The sequence below is a fragment of the Ischnura elegans genome, chromosome 9, assembly GCF_921293095.1.
Source record: "Ischnura elegans chromosome 9, ioIscEleg1.1, whole genome shotgun sequence".
Taxonomy (NCBI): Eukaryota; Metazoa; Arthropoda; class Insecta; order Odonata; family Coenagrionidae; genus Ischnura; species Ischnura elegans.
The window spans coordinates 40,878,910-40,899,324 of NC_060254.1; the positions used below are offsets into that span (position 1 = coordinate 40,878,910).

At 38.1% G+C, this 20,415-nt stretch overlaps 1 protein-coding gene across 2 annotated transcripts in view; it reads left to right on the forward strand.

The window, feature by feature from the left end:
* The window catches only part of LOC124165098 (long-chain fatty acid transport protein 4), a 101,042-nt gene that overhangs the window by 24,448 nt on the left and 56,179 nt on the right, over positions 1-20,415 (forward strand). Inside the window, exon 1 of one of the 2 annotated variants that reach the window (XM_046542386.1) lies at positions 6,875-7,828. The exons of the other annotated variant lie outside the window; for it this stretch is intronic. Within the exon in view, the coding sequence (XP_046398342.1) occupies positions 7,784-7,828 (45 nt within the window). The 5' untranslated portion in view covers positions 6,875-7,783. Of the gene's footprint in view, positions 1-6,874; positions 7,829-20,415 lie in introns of those variants that run through there. 2 annotated transcript variants of the gene reach the window in all.

The window sequence follows — 20,415 nt, forward strand, 5'->3', positions numbered from 1 at the left end:
AGAGTTTACAACGACAATATAAAGCACTAGCACTGTTAATTTCACTATTTCAGGAACAACGGTATCTATAGCAACTATCATGCAAGGGTAGGGAATCGTGGCCGTCTAACAAGCAAACCAGCCGGCTTCGAGAAATTCAAACGTGGGTAGAGACGCGACACGATCCCTGACCTCATTTAAGGAGACGCGATTGTTTGTCGCAGACATAAATAACTGTAAGACCAAAGGTGAGACTATGGAAGGAAGAAGGAAAAAATGAGAATACCCCGCTTTGGGGGCATCTTCAAAGCTTCAATAACGTCAGAACTCTCCAAAGAAGAAGGTCCAAAATTCTTGATCTACTATCTAAGGCAAGTGTCTCCAAAATACGGCCCGCGGGCCTGATCCGACCCATGGAGGGCTTTCATCCGGCCCGCGCAATCGTTTCAAGTATCGAATATCGTATACTTCAGTAATCGGATCCCTCCTATCCCTCGAGCCATCGCGGAAAATGATCGCGAGAAACGGACATATTTTCCGCCATCGCTGGAGCTGTCCCTCGAAAGGGATGAAAAAAATGATCTTGTGATGAAGGCTTTAGCAATCGAAAGCAAGAATGCATGAAACGAAGAACGGAAAGAAACACTCTTTGATTTTTCTTATTTCTTCCGTCAGTTTCAGGTAATTTGAAAACTGCGCGATCCTGTAAAAGCGGAAAAGTGTTGCTATCCGGCCCGCGGGGCGATTCGGAACTAGGAATGTGGCCCTCGTGGCCTAGTAAATTGGAGACCCCTGATCTAAGGTATACCAACGCAAAATCATATATGAAATAAAAGATAGTTGTGGAAAAGTGCAACTACCTTTTATTTCAACATGTTGAACTTCCTAGCTTTAACATTTGCGAAATTTAAATAGTATTTTATGTGAAAATGTTTGAGATTCGATGGGGCGATTCGGTGTGAAAGATAAGCTAATAGATTAATTGAATGGAGAGCTACGTCAAACCAATCTTAGGATTGTTGACCAGTGATGATCATAGAGTTAGCGGATTGAGCTTTGTGTATCTAGTCATTTGCCCTGATCGTCCATTTAATCCCAATTTAATAGTATAATGCGCCAATTTCCTTCCGTTTACTAAGGGATACTTAAGCATTTTTCAGCCATATAAGATACTTCATCTCATTCCGTCCATCGCTCATTTAAAATAATTTTTAGGATTATAACAAATATTATTTCAGATTATCTTGTTCCCGTCACAGTAATCACAACCTAAATGCAACAAAATTTCGGACTCAATGGCTAGTGAAAGATAATTTCATATTCCAGAGACTCCTCTAGGGAGCCTGTGAGAACCGATCCTCAGACACACCTTGTCTCCACATTTGACTTCGTTCCGCCTGTGCCATAGAAACTTGTTCATACCATATACAATACGTGTATCGAAGATCTTATTTCGTACTTTCTCCGGAAGTTTACACAGTCTCAGGAGAAAGCATGGAAGTCAATCGCAAGACCGCAGACTACTGCATCCTCTGTCAACGCATTAACTCTTAAATAATTTACGGATATTTCCGGTATTGCTTTCTTCCATTGACTAAAACACATACGACAACCACAAGGGTGTGATTCCCTTAGCCCGCTGACCAGTCCAGACGCGACGTTTGGGAAAGTCACAAGCCCAGGCCAAACAGAAATACAAATATATCACATAAATTCACACCACACCTTCACCTATCATTTGATAACCACCTACCTACCGTAAAACTGACAATATTCTACTTTTACTTCATCAAGACAATTTTTCTGCCCCTTTTAATATTCAAAGCCTAACATTTTTCTTAGAAAATGTCTTTTTTTAATGCTTGCTGTTTCACGACTCAAGTTAAGACAAATAATCATTCCAAATTTTCGTATAATCGCTTAATTCAAGACCCAGATTGGAAACATAATCAATTAATAATAGCCCCAATGTATGATGACCGGACCATACGCAACGTTAGGGAAAGTCGCAAGCCCAGGCAGGACAAAAATAAAAATATCTCATATACCCACAACACACCTTCATCTATCACTATATGGGATTGCAGCACAAGTAACTCTAGCCAATTTTGAAGTTATAGAATTCCTTACTTCCCACTCCTTCCCATCCATTTCGTTCGCAAGTACACTAAAATATTCATGGACACCAGATGGTTTCAAAATAAGAAATCGTTTTGGTAAAGTGGTCAGAGTTGTAAGAGTTATTCTGGTAGAATCGAAATACAGCACGCTCCTCGGCGTCCCAGTAAATATATATTTGCGCGTCGATGCGAAAAGGTGATAATTAGGGTGTATTCATTCCATTTTAAATGAGTTCACAACTATTACGGAGCTATATTACCTCAAGCTCTACCCGAACCTGCATTCTATTTTCTTTATCTTCCTCCTCGTATTCCCTCCAATCGGAGTACCTACAACGGCGAGCGAACAATGCATTCCTCATCATCTGCAAAAATAAAATTTACTCGTTAAAATTAAAATATTCACGGACTTTGGAGTCGATTACTTAAGCAAAACATTGAAACCCCATTCTTTACTATCATTTCTGATACTATAGTGACATGCTTTTCCTCCACGAACTCCTCAATGATATCGGCGGGCCAGTCGTGTCGAAATTACAGCGGTGACCCCAATAAAAACGAAGTTTTATCAAGGCCTGAGTGCAATGCATGCGAAGTTTCGACTGAATCTTCGAAAATTAGGCTCAAGGCGCTCTTGTGGCCATTAACTGGATACAATAAAACATCAAATTACATCAGTGTTCACGGTGATGTATGCAAAAATCTACCGCCAACTTCTTCCAGCATCAACATAGGAATGAAACGTTAGTTACAAACAGTTCAGAAACTAAGCTTAGCGATAACTCAAAATGACGGGTCAAACTATCCACTGCACACATCATTTTAAGTCGTTACCAATCCTCTTGAATGGAGCACTGAGGAGAGACCAGGACTTTCGGTTGGGGGGGATCCAAAAAGAGGGGGGGAATTTTTGAAAAACAGGGTACTAGGGTAATTCTCCTCTCTGGTACTACGTAGAGGGTTTTTAACAAATTTTAACACTTTTCACAATTCAAAAAACTTCATTTGTCAAAGAATTCCTTTCAAAATTCTTGGTTTTTAAAACATTGTTTTCTTTTACGTAGGAAAGTAATTTTGTTATTTTATTTCGGGGGTCCGTCCCTCCCTCGCTCCGCCACTGTTGAAGCAATACTGATAAAATGCTCCAGTGAACCGAAGCATTCATTGCTGAGTTAAACAAAGGGATATAGAACGGATAGTGTTTATGTTCTTCATTTTAAACGTGCAAATAGCAGATAGAAATTGCCCTAGATAAATAAACTGTTTTGCTACGATTACGGGTAATGCAACGCTAGATACAAATGAATAGCAAAAAGCAAATTCTTTCAAAAATTTGAAACTTTTCTCCTTATATTCAGCCAAAATGAGAGAAAATCCCTCATCCAACTACCCTCTTCAACTAACAGTCTTTTTTTGACGAAATATTCAACTTTGAAACGATAATGATTGTTTTTTTTATTTCGTCTCGCTTCGTGGCATCCCCAGCCTTTAGAAAAATATTTAATTTCAAATTCCATTCCTACTAAGGAGATTAAATTTCTCCAGTGAAATAAATAGTTTATCAATAAGCAACTTTAAAACGAGAAATTCTATTTTTTCCTATTGCATTAAATATTCTACGACACCAGACTCACCAACCCCTATTCCCTAGCCTCCAAAAATTAAACGTTATTTTGAGCATTATTAAAACTGAAGTCATCCTTCGTACTTGGATAAGTTAGTCTGCTCACTGCGAAAATTTACTAATTTTAACCGGCCTAATGTCCACTTCGGTACGGTGGAGTACTGTCCTTGAGAACCATCTTCTCAACGTACGACTTGAATCGAACACTGTTTTTTCGGTTCTCGGCTGAACTTTGTGGAACCATGGAAGAGGAATATTCTATATAGGGATGTGAATGAAATTTCGTGAGAATTATTCCGTCACCGCTATGATTTCAACCGATTTCTGAGCAATGGAACGCATTCACTACACCAAACTAATATCACCTATCTTTTCATTCGATAGTAACTGCATCACCAAAATACAGCAACTAGGCTACCGTTATTTTCTTGCTAAAAATAGCCAAACCAAGCAGTCCATGCTAAAAATAGTACTCTACTCTCAACCGTTCGAAGGCCGGACCACGTCAGTTACCGTTAACCGAGTCAAATAGCAAGCCAGTGCTGAAAACATTAGCCATGAATATAGAGAGTAAATGGATTACATGGTCGTCGGAAAGCGCCTAATGTCAAAGTTCCGCTTAACGACATCGTTAGGTGCGCTGTCGACTGCGCACTACATTACCCATTCAGGAAACTAAATATCAAGATACCCCTCTCCGAAACACACCTAATTTTATCCACTAATCCTGGTCTCTCAAAAATGGACGATGTGTAACGTCATGTCCCAGGAAGACTAAATTACGAATTTAATCAAATGGTCGGCTTCGAGTAATATGTGCCAACGATGATTATTCTTGATTCTGAAGAATATACTGTATTGAACGCAGGCAGAAAATAATCTTAATGCACCAATTTTGACGGAAACACTTTTCCGCTTTTACAGGATCGCGCAATTTTCAAATTACCTGAAACTGACGGAAGAAATACGAAAAATCAAAAAGTGTTTCTTTCCGTTCTTCGTTTCATGCATTCTTGCTTTCGATTGCTAGAGCCTTCATCACAAGATCATTTTTTTCATCCCTTTCGAGGGACAGCTCCAGCGATGGCGGAAAATATGTCCGTTTCTCGCGATCATTTTCCGCGATGGCTCGAGGGATAGGCTTTCCATCCTTTTTTCCATCACTCAGCACGTCCCTTAGCTGAAACCATAGCCCGTCCCTTAGCCCGTTCCGTAGCTGAAACCATAGCTGGCACCGTCCTTCAGCCAATCACAACGCAAGGCCGCTAACAGCGATTGCAACGCCACGATGGCTCTTAATTGACTGAAATTTGTAAATACGGAAAGTGACGGAACAAGCGATGGAAAAAGGGACGGTGAGAATGACCATGTGAATGATGGGTCCAGTGATTACTCTTTCGGTCCTTGAAAACCGATCGCTGGAGCTATCGCTCTGATGGACTGAAAAATTTGACCGTAAGATTCAGGCTTGAATTTTAATAAATAAGCGTGGAATATATTCACTTTTGGGCCACTTAAATTAAACGCCATCAATTCTGAGAGCGGGCTATCGAAGAGTTTAACGTGTGGTAAACACGAATGGCAACGAAGGGTTTGCGAGCAGTCATCAATTGCAAAAAAGATAGATAATACTTCGGGGCGAATACATGTCGATTGATCCCACGGTACGGGCATAGCTACCGTGACCTCCAGTTCCCACTACCACGTTCTCAAATGGTTAAGCGCCTCGTCTTAAACAGGCTTTGCTGGCAGTGAAAATGACACAATACTTTTCCTTAAGGCCGTTTTACACGGGGCACGGAACTGCGCAGGTTAGAGCTGCATTAATTTCTAAAATGGCGTGGAATTGCGCGAATGCATGAACGAAAATAGAACAGGGGCTATTTTGCCGTCTCGCATCCACGCATTCTCGCATGTGTTCTAGCAATTCACCGCTTTACACGACGTAATTTTGATTGCGCCTTCGCACGTACGTCAGATTGCGCAATTCCGTGTACCGTGTAAAACGACCTTTATAGTGTGCTTCAGTCGCATAGATCAAAATGCGAACACCAGCAATTGCGGACGTGCGATCAGTTTTTCTCGAAGCAGGCACGCTTACTTCGACCACAAGTTCACACTATACAAGTATTTTTAAAATTTTAACCCGAGTTATTTATTTATGTTACAGTGAGCGGACCTAAGTCATAAAAAACTCTTAACAATTGATCTAATTATCGCTTTTAAAAAATTATTGATAAAATACGTCCGGTAGCTATAATTTAAAAATAATATCTCGGAAAAGTATTTTGAACCCGAGGATTCTTGCCAATGTGAGTTTGCGGCTTGCATGCCCATTTAATCACGTGTCCTGCGGGAATAAAAATGTTACCAGCTGCTGTTCTAAAGGATATTACATTTTTGATTTCAACTATCTATCCGTAAGGCAATCGCTAGAATGCGTGCGTACTTATATAAAAATACTAGTGGTGCATACCTCGGCTCGGTCCAACCCCTACTTAACCCTCTCAGTTACAACTTCTTGGGAGTTTTACCGTCGAGAAATGTCGAAGGTTTTTAAATAAAATGTATCACCTTCGAGAAAAAAAAATCTATTGCGTCATTTTCTAGTACACCAACATGCTCTTTTTTGTTCTTTCAATATTGATTTTTAACTGTATATCTCTTATTACATTAATTTTCAACCGTATTATTAATCCTATTTTTTAATTCAAGTGTTTAGTTGCTCCATAATTATTTATTTTAACTATTAAGTACATCAAAGCCGATATTACGACTCACGGCATTTTTCGTTAGAGAAGCAAAATCCGATACATCGGCTCGCGGCACTAACATAAGAGGGTTAAGGCTCCCACTGCGCGGGCGTCGAACCCGTGACCTCCAGTTCCCACCGACGCGATCGCAGGAGGAAAAAGACAGCACGTATCAGCATCAACAGGAGCAGCCTCTACCCCATACCCCGGTGTGGTATTCGATGACATGGAGGAGGAAGTGGGTTGGCTGAAGGAAGGGAGAGTTAAAAGCGGGGCGGAATGGAGGTGGGGGGGGGGTGAAAGAAAAGAGGATCGCCGCCCCGCCACCTCCCCTCCCGTCCTCCCCTAACCCCGCCCCCTCCATACCTCCCAATCAACCTCTCTTTGCTCCCTCAGTCGCCTCACACCCGTTCCAGGGCGCGGACCCGCGCACCATCACCGTTCCGTCCTGCTCTTATCCCCACCGGATCCAAAAAGCGTCCGAAACTGTGTTTAGAGAACTAAGTTCGCGGTGATACTCCAGTGCAATCCATCTCCGAAGTAAGTGATACCTGTGAAGGCCCATTAAGATTCTTCTGAGGAACATTAACTCTCTTCTGCGGACCCTTCATAAACAACTGCGATCGTCGAGTCACGTCTTCTGTAGACCCTGAATTATCTCCCACGGACTTTAGATTATCTTCGGCGAACGTAGAAGCCACATCATCTGAAGACCCTGCAACATCTTTGGAGGACATATCAAGTCTCTTCAATAGGCCCACGATAAACAACTGCGGTGGTGCAGTCACGTCTTCTGTAGACCCTAAATTATCTTCAGCGAACCCTTACGTATCTTCCACGGACCCATGATTGCCTCCTGCGGAGGTAGAAGCCACAACTCCTGAAGACCCTCATCCTCAGAGGACAATACAGTATCTTCTCCAGACTCAACAGTGCCCAAAGTTTGTGTCGCTCAGGGCTACTGAATACCCTCCAAGAACCGAATAGTATCTAACCGCACCGAAGTGTTTTCTCCACACAGGGGAACATCTTCTGCGGACTATTTTAGTGTCTCCTCGAGACTAAGGAGTTACCTTTACGAGCCCATTAGAAAAGAGTCCACCCACTTACGGTTATCCCAGGATGGTACAATAAACCCCTGAAGAGTGCGAGTGTCCGCGTGGATGAGTGTTTTGTGTTCGTGTTTCGGAGAACTTTGACCAGACCCCGCCGGCATTCGAAGAGGTCGTCGAAACAGAAGCACTGGAACTTGAGAGGGGAGACGGCCGTTCTTAACCAAGGAAGAAGGCCCCCCACTTCTTTTCACGATGGGCTCTATCGTCCAGAATGGGAAGAAAGTACCAGGGCTACAGGTGAGCATTAAGATTCTGGAGTGTCACGGGGATAGTTGTGGTTTTCACTCCGCCAGACGGTGTGTTTGCAAGAAGAGTACGCGAATTATTTGGGAGAAATGAGCGAAGTGTTTACTATCATCATATAGACAAGATAAGAGATATATTCCGTCACTCATCTTCCTTCTTTATATCCTTCCACAGCACATTGTTGGCAATATCTGATTAAAGCTTAATTATTACGGATCGTCGCTTATTTTTTCAGCTCGATTTAGTTATTTTAAGTTTTTTACTGCGCCGTTGACCTTGCTCAGCGTTATTATCCGAGAAAGCCACTTTCCTCCTGTCGACGCCAAGTTTGGAGGGATCGAAATATTAAAATTTTAAAAAAAGTCTTAGCAAAAAATTTGAGCTTTTGACTCTTCTTTTTTCGCCATCACCACGAATTGCAGTAGATTGTTTACCGATTTATAACATTTTTAATTGACTAAGTCATTCTGGTATCCCTTGTTCCTCTTGATAAAACTGCCTTGATCTATCATGGTATTTCTTTTTCAAGTTGTCATAGTTAGAATAAATCAATACGGACTGAGGATTTTTTCATATTATATGAGGCAGGACTCAACAGATTGACCTTTTCTGTTTTAATTTAACTCAATCCTATTTCAAAATAATTATCTTAAATAAAAAACACGTGGATGGTATATAAAGTATTTTGTCATTTTTATGAAATAAAAAGAATTTTTCGAGATTAGCTCAAATTGGCAGAATTAATAAGAGTAAACTTAGTATAGAGTACATTTCATGCTGAAATGAGAAATCTTCTCCGAAAAAAAAGGCATAAAGATATTATCCTTTTGTATAACGGACCAAAGTTTAGGTACGGAAAGGTATTACTCGTGTACGCCGCGCACTCATGTATCCCACGCACCCCAATTTTTGGGTCGGATCGTGAGGAAAAAAACTTGTTAGCGCTTTTATCGGTCTAATACAATTTTGAGGATTCGTGTAAACGGCGCACCCCGCTTTTTTCCGACGGCATTTCCGGAAAAAAAGGTGCGCGGCTTCTACGAGTAAATGCGGTCAATCTACAACAAACGAACTTGCTCCTGCGTGGCTCCAGCTTTCGATATTTAGAACTTCGTGCATGAATGAATTTTCTTCGTCGAACCCATGAAGTTTTGGTCCACTATTTCATCCAGATACATATTAGACTCCTGTTATCACCATTAGCAGTAATATTAAAAAGTCTAAAACCTAAATCAGTTATTACAATGGATGTCAACAATTTTTGTAGGCAAAAAATATGTGATTAACTATCACATCCCACTTAACTCTACCTATATGTACACCTTTAAGGCAGTACTTGTCCTAAATTCAAACAAAAATTACTATAACAGTATTCGTAGCGTAAAAACTATTTGTAAGCTAATGAAATTTTTTTAAGCTAATGAAATGAGTAGAAATGTATATGGTACTACTTAATATGAATACTTCGTCAGTGAACTACTTAAACATAACAAAATACCTCTCGATTAATTCTGTTAAGGAATATTAATACATTTTTCAATACTTTTAAATCAGGATATATGGGCTATTACAACTCCCCAGGTTCATCTTTAGTCATTCCATGCCCTCTTCAACCTTTTTAGTTATCCTGTCCCAAACGGCTACACCCATTTTTTTGTAAAATGTATCAATTTCCACACCATTCCATAATGCAAATCAACTTGCATAAACGCCTGCTAGACGAGTTCTCGAATGAGTCCTTGAAGAGCCAAGTCAAAAAATCGTGTCGAAAGCCTTTAAAAAAACAATTCAGAGTGGATGAGACAAGAGAGAAAGTGAAAACAGTGACTGATTCAAAGTTGAAGGTCCCCCACGTACAGCATCATGCTCGCGCCCGCCGGAACCTTGTTTTCGAAAAGTGGGCTCCGCAAACGACGACCTTTCTGTTTACCGGCACTTGAACGCAAGCGTGGAAAGAAATCTCTCTTTCTCACAAGACGAGTTCGGCAGAGACGAGACGTGATCAAATAATAGCGCACGAGGAGTAAATTCTTTCGTTGGTGCTTTTACTCTCTTGTTCCCTTTTTTAAATGGGCCAAATTCTGTTGAGTCAAAATCCCGCACGGAGAAGTAGAACGGGACTCGAAGATGGATGGGACAACCCTTAAGTGGACGCATCACTCCCACTCTAGAGGTCCTTTCAGCCTTTTCATGGGACACCTTATTCGTTTAAAACTTAAGTTATCATGTAAGTATAAACTTTTCTCGGGATTCCCTGCGGGTAAGATTTTGTAAGAGCGCCGACGCGACGTTTCGGGTACCGACTCGCTACCCATTCTCACCGCTGCAGCGGCTACGGGTTCGGCTACAGCCGTGAGAATGGGCAAAGAGTCGGTACCCGAAACGTCGGCGCTCTTACAAAATCTTACCCGCGCGCTATCTCGAGAAAAGTTTATACATTCTGTTCGCCGGGAAAGTGTAAAATCTTACTTAAGTTATCATCTCGAAATTTTCGGGGATTCAATAGCGCTAATTTCCCTGGTATTCGTTCTTCTGTTCCTTCTCATTTCTTCTCCAATTAAGGCTGAGACGTCCCCATGGTAACATCTCATAGTCTCGTGATATCCTCGGCTTCGATGTTGACCTTGCTTTATTCCAGCATATATACATTTTCAAATTTGGCTCGTATAGCCAGTGCTGGAATCAGATGACAAAAGGTCCTTTCGCCTCCAATTTTTAAGAATGTGAATCACATTATAGATAATAAAATACAAAATCGCCGTGATGTATATATCGACATGCTAAATGAATTGTGATTAATACTAAAGTTTATAAAAAATAATAATAGTTTTCACTGCTTCTAGAGTAGTGTAGTTTTAATTTCACTAACATTGCGAATGTAGGCCCCACTTGACCTTGAGGCCCTGAGCTGAAGCCTAGTTAGCTTATAGGAAAGTCCGGCCCTGCGTACAACAAATATAAATAAACATTTTAACCCGAGAAAATGCCAAGGTACAACAGGCAATCAAATAGCCAAATTTTAATGAGGGTCCAATTATTATAATTCAATACAAATTTCCAAATGATAGCTTAAGTTTTCAACATGTAGCGCAACACAAAAAAAACGATCGAGCGACAGTGATGCGTCTAGTAAGGGTTTTTCAAAGCGACTGAACAGCGTATTGTAAATACTTGTCGCATGTTTTATTTTAAAAATTTTCCTTTCATCCATGATTTTATAACTCCAATCACTACATTCATTGGCAAGCACCTCAAAAAATACGATGAACTCCAACGTTTCGTTTGTGTCATAATTCTCATGGCAGAACAAACCTTGATATGACTTCGTTGCCAAAAAAACATTAATACTAGTCAGAATCACCATTTTTCTAGCAGGTTTGACCAGCATCGCTACGAGAGGCAAATAAAACATAATAGTTTTCAAATTCAATTTCCATAACGTATAAAATGTGCAGATATAGAATTATAGTATTTATTTGGTTCTCGCTCCATGAAGTACCTCAAATTAGAAATTATATTTTGGAATTTTCATTAGTTTCCATTTTCTTTCGTTAGTCAGATAAACTTTCACTTCAAAACGAGAAAATTATTGTAGAATGAAAACGCGTGCCGGTAATCAGAAAATTAAATTAATCATACAGAGGAAAATGATGAGAAAATCATATTATCTAACCGCGTAGCATAATTAAATTTAAATTTTATATCCACAAATAATTTCGAAAATTTAGACCGATTATAACATGCAAAGACAATTATTTTCATTTAATGTGCTTTTTTCACAGCTAATTGGGGATATATTAGCGCAGTGGGCACTGAATTGCTACTCTAATATTCTTTTTCGCCCCCTATAGACGACAATGGGCTGCCTAGCCTTTGGAACATCTGGATAACAATTACAAAATACGAACAGCTGAATCAAAAGAATAACGCAATACGTCGCGTAGAATTACCTTTCCAGTTCTGATGCTGCTCCTGTTTGTTCCGTTTACTGGAGGCTTCCGGCTCCTTACCATATGGATTTGCTTATAATTTGATTTTTCAAATCAATAATCAAGAGAGATACAGATTTATCGATATGGCCGCGGGCTCATCTCCGGGATACTGTATTTTTTGTTGGATACTTTCGGGTATAAATCTAGAATTAATACGTCAGAACATCTTTGGCACGTGTTACTTTTTCGTGCGGGAGTTGAAATCTCTGGAGGCAGAAGGAATCGAAGGTGGTGCAAACTAACATAAGAGCTGTCAGAAAATGACCTCAATCATGCTGTTTTTCTTGTACGGCGTTATGGAACCTATCGAGATTAACGCATGTACCAAGAAAAAGAAAATAATGTTTGCTGTAACGTGAAAATGAAATGGGTAACATATTGGAATTTATTCGCATTACAATAATTCATCATATACCCCAATAGGGTATCGAATTTCATTAATGTTCACAAATAATAAGCGAAGTGAGCTTAGTACTGCACTGTTAACGATATAACTTAAGGGATTTACCATTTATGATTGCAAATGAAGCTCATAATCTTCAATATGAAATGCAAATACGCGAGCGGTACATGAACGGTACAGAGTTGAGTCAGAGAGATTCAAACACAATATCATGGGGTAAGCAATGAGTTGGTATTTGAGTTCTTTAATTGAAGATATGTAAGTACCAGAACTTGGCATGAAGAATGAGCACGGGAAATCCCATCACATGTCTGATCTCATCGTTTACAAGGAATAAAGGATGATAACCTCTGTTAATTAAGTACTAGGTTTCTACCTCCTGGTCCTCCTATGAAAACTGGTTTTCTATATTTCGAACGTATAACTTAATAGACCTCTTCATCAATAGAAAATCACTTATTTTAACATTTGTTCCTTATTTTATCTTGGTGTTTTCCCTCTATTCAAACCGAAGCACGGTTAACTATTGTCTTCCGCCTTATTTTAACAAATAACATACCACATTCATATTATAACGGGATCATTGTTCCTAAGAGTTGTTCAAATATAAGGATACGGACGCTATCGGGAGAGTCATGATAATTTTTCGAAATAGGTCCTCGCCTTTACAGGATTGGGATCTAGCTACGTGTATAATTCCGTGAATATCTCGGGCTCTATTAGTCCTATGTTAAAAAGCATGATACATTCAGAGTAATGCCTTTAATAATCCAATACCAGCGAATATAATACACCATGACAATCATTGTTAAGAATGGCCTCATCGTTCATCGATAAATAAATGCAAAAATGAATAAAAAAAACTAGCAAATGTTCGATTTACCTACGAAATATATGCATGATCGAAATTGATAACTAGGAATAAGGACGTTTGGAAGAAGAAAATGAACTAATGATCCATGTTTTTTTATTACGCAGCTTTTGTCTTATCGAGTATATGTTTGAGAATAATTAAAATTTCCCAGATTAAAAAATATTATTAATGCTTTACATTACTTACTCCAATAAGACGGATAGTTACACGATACTTTATCATAATGCACCTAAGTAGGAAAGGAGAGACTGAAAAGCATGAAAATTTAATAATAAATTTATTTCATTCTGACGTCCATGTATGTTTCATAAGCTCTAGGAAGAGGGCGATTGACCCCATTGGGGATCCAGAGTGATGGCTTCCTTCGATTAAGCCTCAACCCCATCTGAGTAGCGAATGAAACCGCGACGGACGCTGAATTCATAATCACATTGATTCAGTCAAACATTGGTGCACTCACCTCTCATTTACGGGTTTGAATAAATTTACAGTGAAATGTACCATCCGTATCTTTAAATAATTTAACATTTTGTACTCCTTTCATGAGAATCATAAAAATACATTCACTAATTTTTATTTAAACTTATATGCCCAATTGCAAATTAAAACAAACCTTTTCGTGAATTTAGGAGCTCATTTATCCTGAACGAGTTTAATTTAATCATTCCAGCAACTAATTCCGATAATACTGATATGTTCGGCGAACTGACGAGAAGATAATGTAGGCCCTAAATGTTGACGAAACCAAGCAATCAAAGTCTTGGAAGTATTTTTAAGTAAAATCTGTGACTTGGAATTTTTAAACAAATTTATTCGGTTTAACAGGCAACACAGCCATATGCATACTCAACAATTTCAGCCATTGTTTCAATGGAATAGCGCAGAATATATAACGTCTAACATGCACCAATATCTTTTCGGGAGAGAGGTAATTCCAGCGCTATCTATGCTTAATATCCTTTTAACTCCTTTCAGCAAACAATCCACTGTCTCTCGCAAGCCTAATTGACGGAGGATGATCAACCAATAGAAAAAATTAGTTATATGTCCAATAAATTTATTCTATTGGTTGACTACACACAATCTATGTTATTGAACGTGAGAGCATAGTTCAAGTTGGAAGACTTGTTTTTTGACGTGTTTTTTCAATATAAAGTGATTATAAGTACATTGAACGTGGAAAAACTTTAACAAAAAATTATATCTTATAAAAGTATTATACTAAATATGATAGGGCACCAAAATTATTTTTAACAATTGTTTGATCAATTTTACAGCTATGCACATGGTCCCAAAAAAAAGTCAGAATAAAATTTCGATCGGTATAAAATAGCCACAGAACACTTTACTAGCTAATACAATCGCACCTTTCACAATAACCATCTCTCCCATATTCTTGCACCAAATGCTTGATTAAAAAAATAAATATAGTTTTCAAGAAGTATTAGTCAAACGCTGAAAGTTACCGTCACCCATTCCTGAGCATTTGAGCTCCGGTTTCTAATGGAATTACCCTATCTGTCAGCACCACGGACTTGTCAGCACAAGCATAGAAGCCCATCCAGAGTTTCCATAATAGAATAGTTTTATAAGTATACAAAGTGTAAATCATTCTATTAAGAGTTTTCGGTTATCAATGAGGGTTTGATTTTCCGGGGAATCAATATAGGTATATTTTCAATTAGGTACTATTCTCCTCAAAGCAAAGCAAACTTCGGCCAAATTTTTTGACTTCGTTTAACTTCTTTGATTCCTTGCAGTCCTACGTCCGTTACACCAATTACTCGCATATTACAAGCACGTTATTCATCTATTTGGGCACGAAAAAAAATTAATTTAGTACTTAATTAACCCTGTTGTATCTTTTACCTTTGTCGGCTTCGATGGCCTCAAATCCCGGTATGGTCGTTCTCTTCGAACTACAAGGATCCTCAAGGTAGCCGAAAAATGTTTTTCCAGAAAACATGTAAAAAAAGGAAATTAGACGGAATGCCTTGACGGATCACATTAAGTGTGACCGCAGACCTTTCGCTGGGCAGAAAAAACCATAGCAAGGAAATAAAAGGCGGTCAAGATGTCTACTATTCGCTTCCAACTAAAAAGTATGATGATGGTTACGCACGGTAAAGCAGCAGCGGATGCACAAATTTATCCAAACATCTTTCCAGTTTTTGACGGAAGAAAAAAATTCTGTGTTGACGTCAATAGTGTTCGACCGAAGAAGCTGACCTCCGTTGACGTCAAACAATTTTACAGGAGCCAATCATTAAAATACTTAATTCCGCTGAGTTGATGGAAAAACAAAATCGGTATAAATATGTTTATGCCGCGCAAATGTTGGGTATTTTACAGCATTAAAATATTTGGGCTAATTGCATCGAACCGTTTTATAAAGAAATAAATACGTTCATCAGGTTTTTTTACAGTTTTACTCCAATTCTTGCCATACGAAGTATATTGCGCGTAAGAGGAGCGGAAATTCTTCACAGCTGAAAATTTTCACTTAGCTATTCGAACAGAATTTTTTTTATTATTGGTATCTTCAACATCTAAATTTAATTTCCACAACGATAAGCTAGGTCATGTCTTGGCCTACAATAGGCATTGTATCAATCAAACACTGAAAAAAATACATTCCCGTTTCGTCATTACATGCCCCTTCGAGCATAGATATACATGTTCTATCGTATCATATATTCGTAAGAAAAATCTGAACTGCTATTATTCAAAATATATCTCTCATTTTGTGAGACGAGATATGTATCTCGACTTGATGGCGTGCGGTGTAATGTTGTAGAATTATATTTCAAATGAATTAATAAAACTTATCATATTTCGGATATTACCGACCAAATTTAATTGAATTAATGACTTATCTGGTGAAAAGCCCCCCAGACTGACTTCGTTGAAACCTGGCTCTATAATACTTTTGAGTCAGAGTTGTCGCATTTTTCGTATAAACCACTACGATTAGGAAAAGTAGCTCTATAACGAGTCAATTATTAATAATTTGTCGAGAGTCATGTTAATAATTTTTATTCCAGCTGATTTATTACCGATGTGATCCTTTATTCTTTGCCGTTTTGTGGACTGGGAATAAGATTCATTGGGGAATCAACTTTTTTGAAAATTATAGAACGAGAGTGAAAATGAGAGGGATAGGAATCAGTACATATATATATGTTTCTAAATTTCCCGTCACTGCCAGAAAGTTCATAATTTCATTTGACAATTTCTCGATTTTTAATATTTACAAATTCTATAAATTATCTGATGTGACCTTTAGAATGAGCGACGAGTCGGAGACCGAAACGTCGCACAGTGGTCCGAAATCGGTAAAAGCTGGACTAAAGTCAAACGTAGCGTTTTTTGAGGTAGAGACTTGAAACTTGACTCATATGCACAAATATAATTGATGATCATGAATCAATAGGTCATTTATCATACATCTCATCTTTCGCTAAGATACAGAGGACCAAACACGACCAAATTTTCAAAAACACGGCCGATCTCATTTTTCTTCGAAAAACTTTGAAGTTAAGCTGTTGGAAGGATTTTAATGAAGTAAAAAAAACATTATATTCCAATAAAATGGTGCTTTATCTACATTTTCCATTATTTTTAAATATTTTGGTTGATATCGATGTGGTATAATGTCGCAAAATGGCGGCTCCATTTTTTATGGCAAAACCTCATATACAGTAGGCATTATCTTTAGTTTGAGAAATAACAGTTCTCCAATTTTTACTAAGAGTATTTAGTAGAAATAGCTTAATAATATAAAGCAAAAATCTCGGAAATAAGTTGGCAGCTGCAAAAATGAACGCAATTTTTCGATCGTGCTTCACGTCCCGACTCCGCGACGCGAAGGCTTAGAGACTCGGAGATACCGATGGGTATTTCATGTTGTTTGGAACCTAATTACTTAAAATCGTCATTTTATTCACGCTATGCAGTCTCTCATCATCATCATTAGTCAACAATCCTAAGATTGGTTTGACGCAGCTCTCCATTTCTCTCTCCTATCCGCTAATCTCTTCATAGCTACATATTTATTCTCCATTGACCGGAAATACTTAATTGAAGATATTAATAGGATATTGGGTCGATATATTAGGTTACTCAACGCGTAAATCTGGTAAACGTGCTTTGGTTTCATGTCAAAATAGAGTCTCTGCTGCAAAGACCTTCCAGTTTTTTGTCATTCCACTGCCCCCGCACTTCGAACCATACACTTCTTCCAATTAACGATGAATGAATGTCAATCGGAACAACATTCTTCGCGTTATTGACAGACCAGACGCAAAACCTAATGATAGACCGCAGTTCGCACTAAAAGGGTAGCAATAATCGGAACGTCCATCAATAATGGGTGCTGTGCCAATAATAAGCTTGCTAATTGGTATAATTTAAGCGATGGGAAGGGGAAAGGACCAAAAAATATGACAAGGTAGTAAGATTTAGAGATTTTTGCTTTATGTTCTTAACCTATCTCTACTAAATACTCTTAGTAAAAATTGGATAACTGTTAATTCTCAAACTAAAGATAATGTCTACTATAGGTGAGGTTTTGCCATAAAAATGGAGCCGCCATTTTGCGACATTATACCACATCGATATCAACCAAAATATTTAAAAATAATGGAAAATTTCAAATTTTTTCGAAGAAAAATGAGATCGGCCGTGTTTTTGAAAATTTGGTCGTGTTTGGTCCTCTGTATCTTAGCTACAGATGATATGTATGAAAAATGACCTATTGTTTCATGATCATCAATTATTTTTGAGCGTATAAGACAAGTTTCAAGTCTCTACCTCAAAAAACGCTATTTTGGACTTAAGTCCGGCTTTTTCCGATTTCGGACCACTGTGCGTCGGCTGACTTCAATTTTATGACCATGTGGCAAGGTCTAGAAAAAATAAAAAATCGAAATCATAATGCGAAGAAATGGTTTTCTCATCTACGAAACCGATTTCTTGAAATTCTCTAGGCAATTCAACCTTCAAAATCACTGTATGGAACACATAGCCTATTCACGCGCACGTGTGCGAAAGAAATATATACCAATAATGATATTCACCATGAAAAAATAATTTGTGCTAGCCGGGATTCGAATCCAGATCTCCCGGTTACTACCAGTTATACGACTTGGTTTGGTGGTGTAAATGGCAGCATTCCCGACCGGTAATCTGGAGATGTATTTTGAATGTAAATCCCATTTAAGCCAAATGATTTTTTAATGGAGACTTTCATCATAAGTGTACATAGTTGAACCTTATCTTAATTCATTAAAGTGCCTGCACCATTTCGGACGTCACGAATGCGAAGCTTATGGAAAAAAGAACTAACACGTTTAACCTTTAACCAGTGACGTGAAACATTTGTTACCAGTGGCGTGCCGTCGCAACATTTTTATTGCTTAGGTTAATGTTTATTAATCTGCTAAACTATTATAAACTCTATATTTTATGCGTCACCAATTCACATCAATTTTTCGGTAAAAAAAAAAGTAACTTAAATCAGGATCCAAAATATTAAGGAGTTATTACTATCGTTTTTTATTACTCAGACTGCTAATCGAAATAATTTGCAAATTCAAAGAATTAAATAATAAAAAATAGTTTCATTTTAAGAGTGATATATCTTTATTATACAAAAATATGGAGCTAGCGATGATTATAGATATAAAAAAATCATTTTGAAAATATTCATAATTTCAAAAACGCAGCGGTCTCTCAGACCGCACGTCACCGTTTAGGGGTTAAAACGTGTGTTTGTGAGGATTTCAGGGACTCAACATTCTTTCGGCTAAGGGGCTACGAAGTTCTGCCAAGCCGAAACTAAGGTATTAACATTTCCGGATACTCCCCCACTGCAATGTTTCTGGTTTAACTCGCATTTTCCTTCGCAACCGCTCCCAAAAGATTGCTACCTTAGTTCCGCGTTTACCACCAAGGCCAAATAAATGAGTAAGCATACTGGAGAAGCTTAAGCTTCCATATAGTTTCGATCCCGAATAAGTTATTTCACAGTCCTGCCCTCATGTCTCTTCTCAACTGCTTCAGGAGATAGTTCCGCGTGATCCTTTTTGATAAAATGTCTACGACACCCCGCCGTAAATCGATAAATACTTGACGATGCAAGTCGCCATATCAAGTTACGCAAGCATGATAGCGAAGATAAATGAGAATGTAGCTAATAAAATTATATTCATATTAGGGATATTGACAACACAGCTGATGCCAAATCAATTCGAAACTTTATTAAAAAATATTGCCGACTGTATTATGAATAATTTTGATATTACATTTGAACATATATTTGGGAACCGTTAGCATTTTAAAAAATACATCTTTTCCTATTCTTATAAACACTAATGTGCTAATAAATCTCTTAAAATTATTTGTGACAATTTTGTAACTTGCGATTTCCAACTTTTATACGGCCAACGCGTCGATAAATTTAAACAGAAACTCCGATAGAGAAACGATGCACCGGATACTACGAAACGTTTATTTTATTTTATTTTATTTCCTTGATGCAATAGGAGTTTTAGGTCGATATTCGACTTGACGAAAAGAAGAAAATGATTAAAAATTGTTTTATGGACAGCAGTGACGTATGAGTGTATACTATTTATTTCATTAAACATTTTATTTCCCACTAAAACTAGCCTTTAACAAGATCTGGCTGGTTAACTAATGAATTGTATTGGACGTTCCCAATAAGTAAAAGAGTCCAAGTCTCCACAAGCATATGACTGAATAGCCTCATCGCTGGATTTTTGTGCCTCTTTCTAGATTCTAAACGAGCGATTAACCAATAAATCTTGGTAAAATTCTTGGTCATCTACTTCCTCCATCGGGACATTCTCGGGAAAAACCATTCTCCTGATCAAATGGAAAATCCCATTACGTCACTGACTATTCGTTGGGATTTAATTTACGAATAAATTAATTCAGAGTTTCCAACCTACGTGATATAACCTTCAATATATACGCAGTATGTTAAAAATTCTTCAAAGACTGACAAAGTATACAATTTTTCCATGATTTTGTCGCAGAATAAGAGCCATTAAAATGCCTTTCTCGGGAATTACATAGTTTTCTCTAATTAACTCAGTATATACCTACTCAATATATGGCACGTGAGGGTTATCAATGCGGAAAAACCGCTGATTAATTTTTTTCAGCCCATATTATCAAGCAAGTATTCTGAATCGATTTATACATATTATCATTATTTATTATTAACAAAACGTAATACTACTGCCACATTCGATTAGAAAAAAAACATTCCGCATTTGAACAA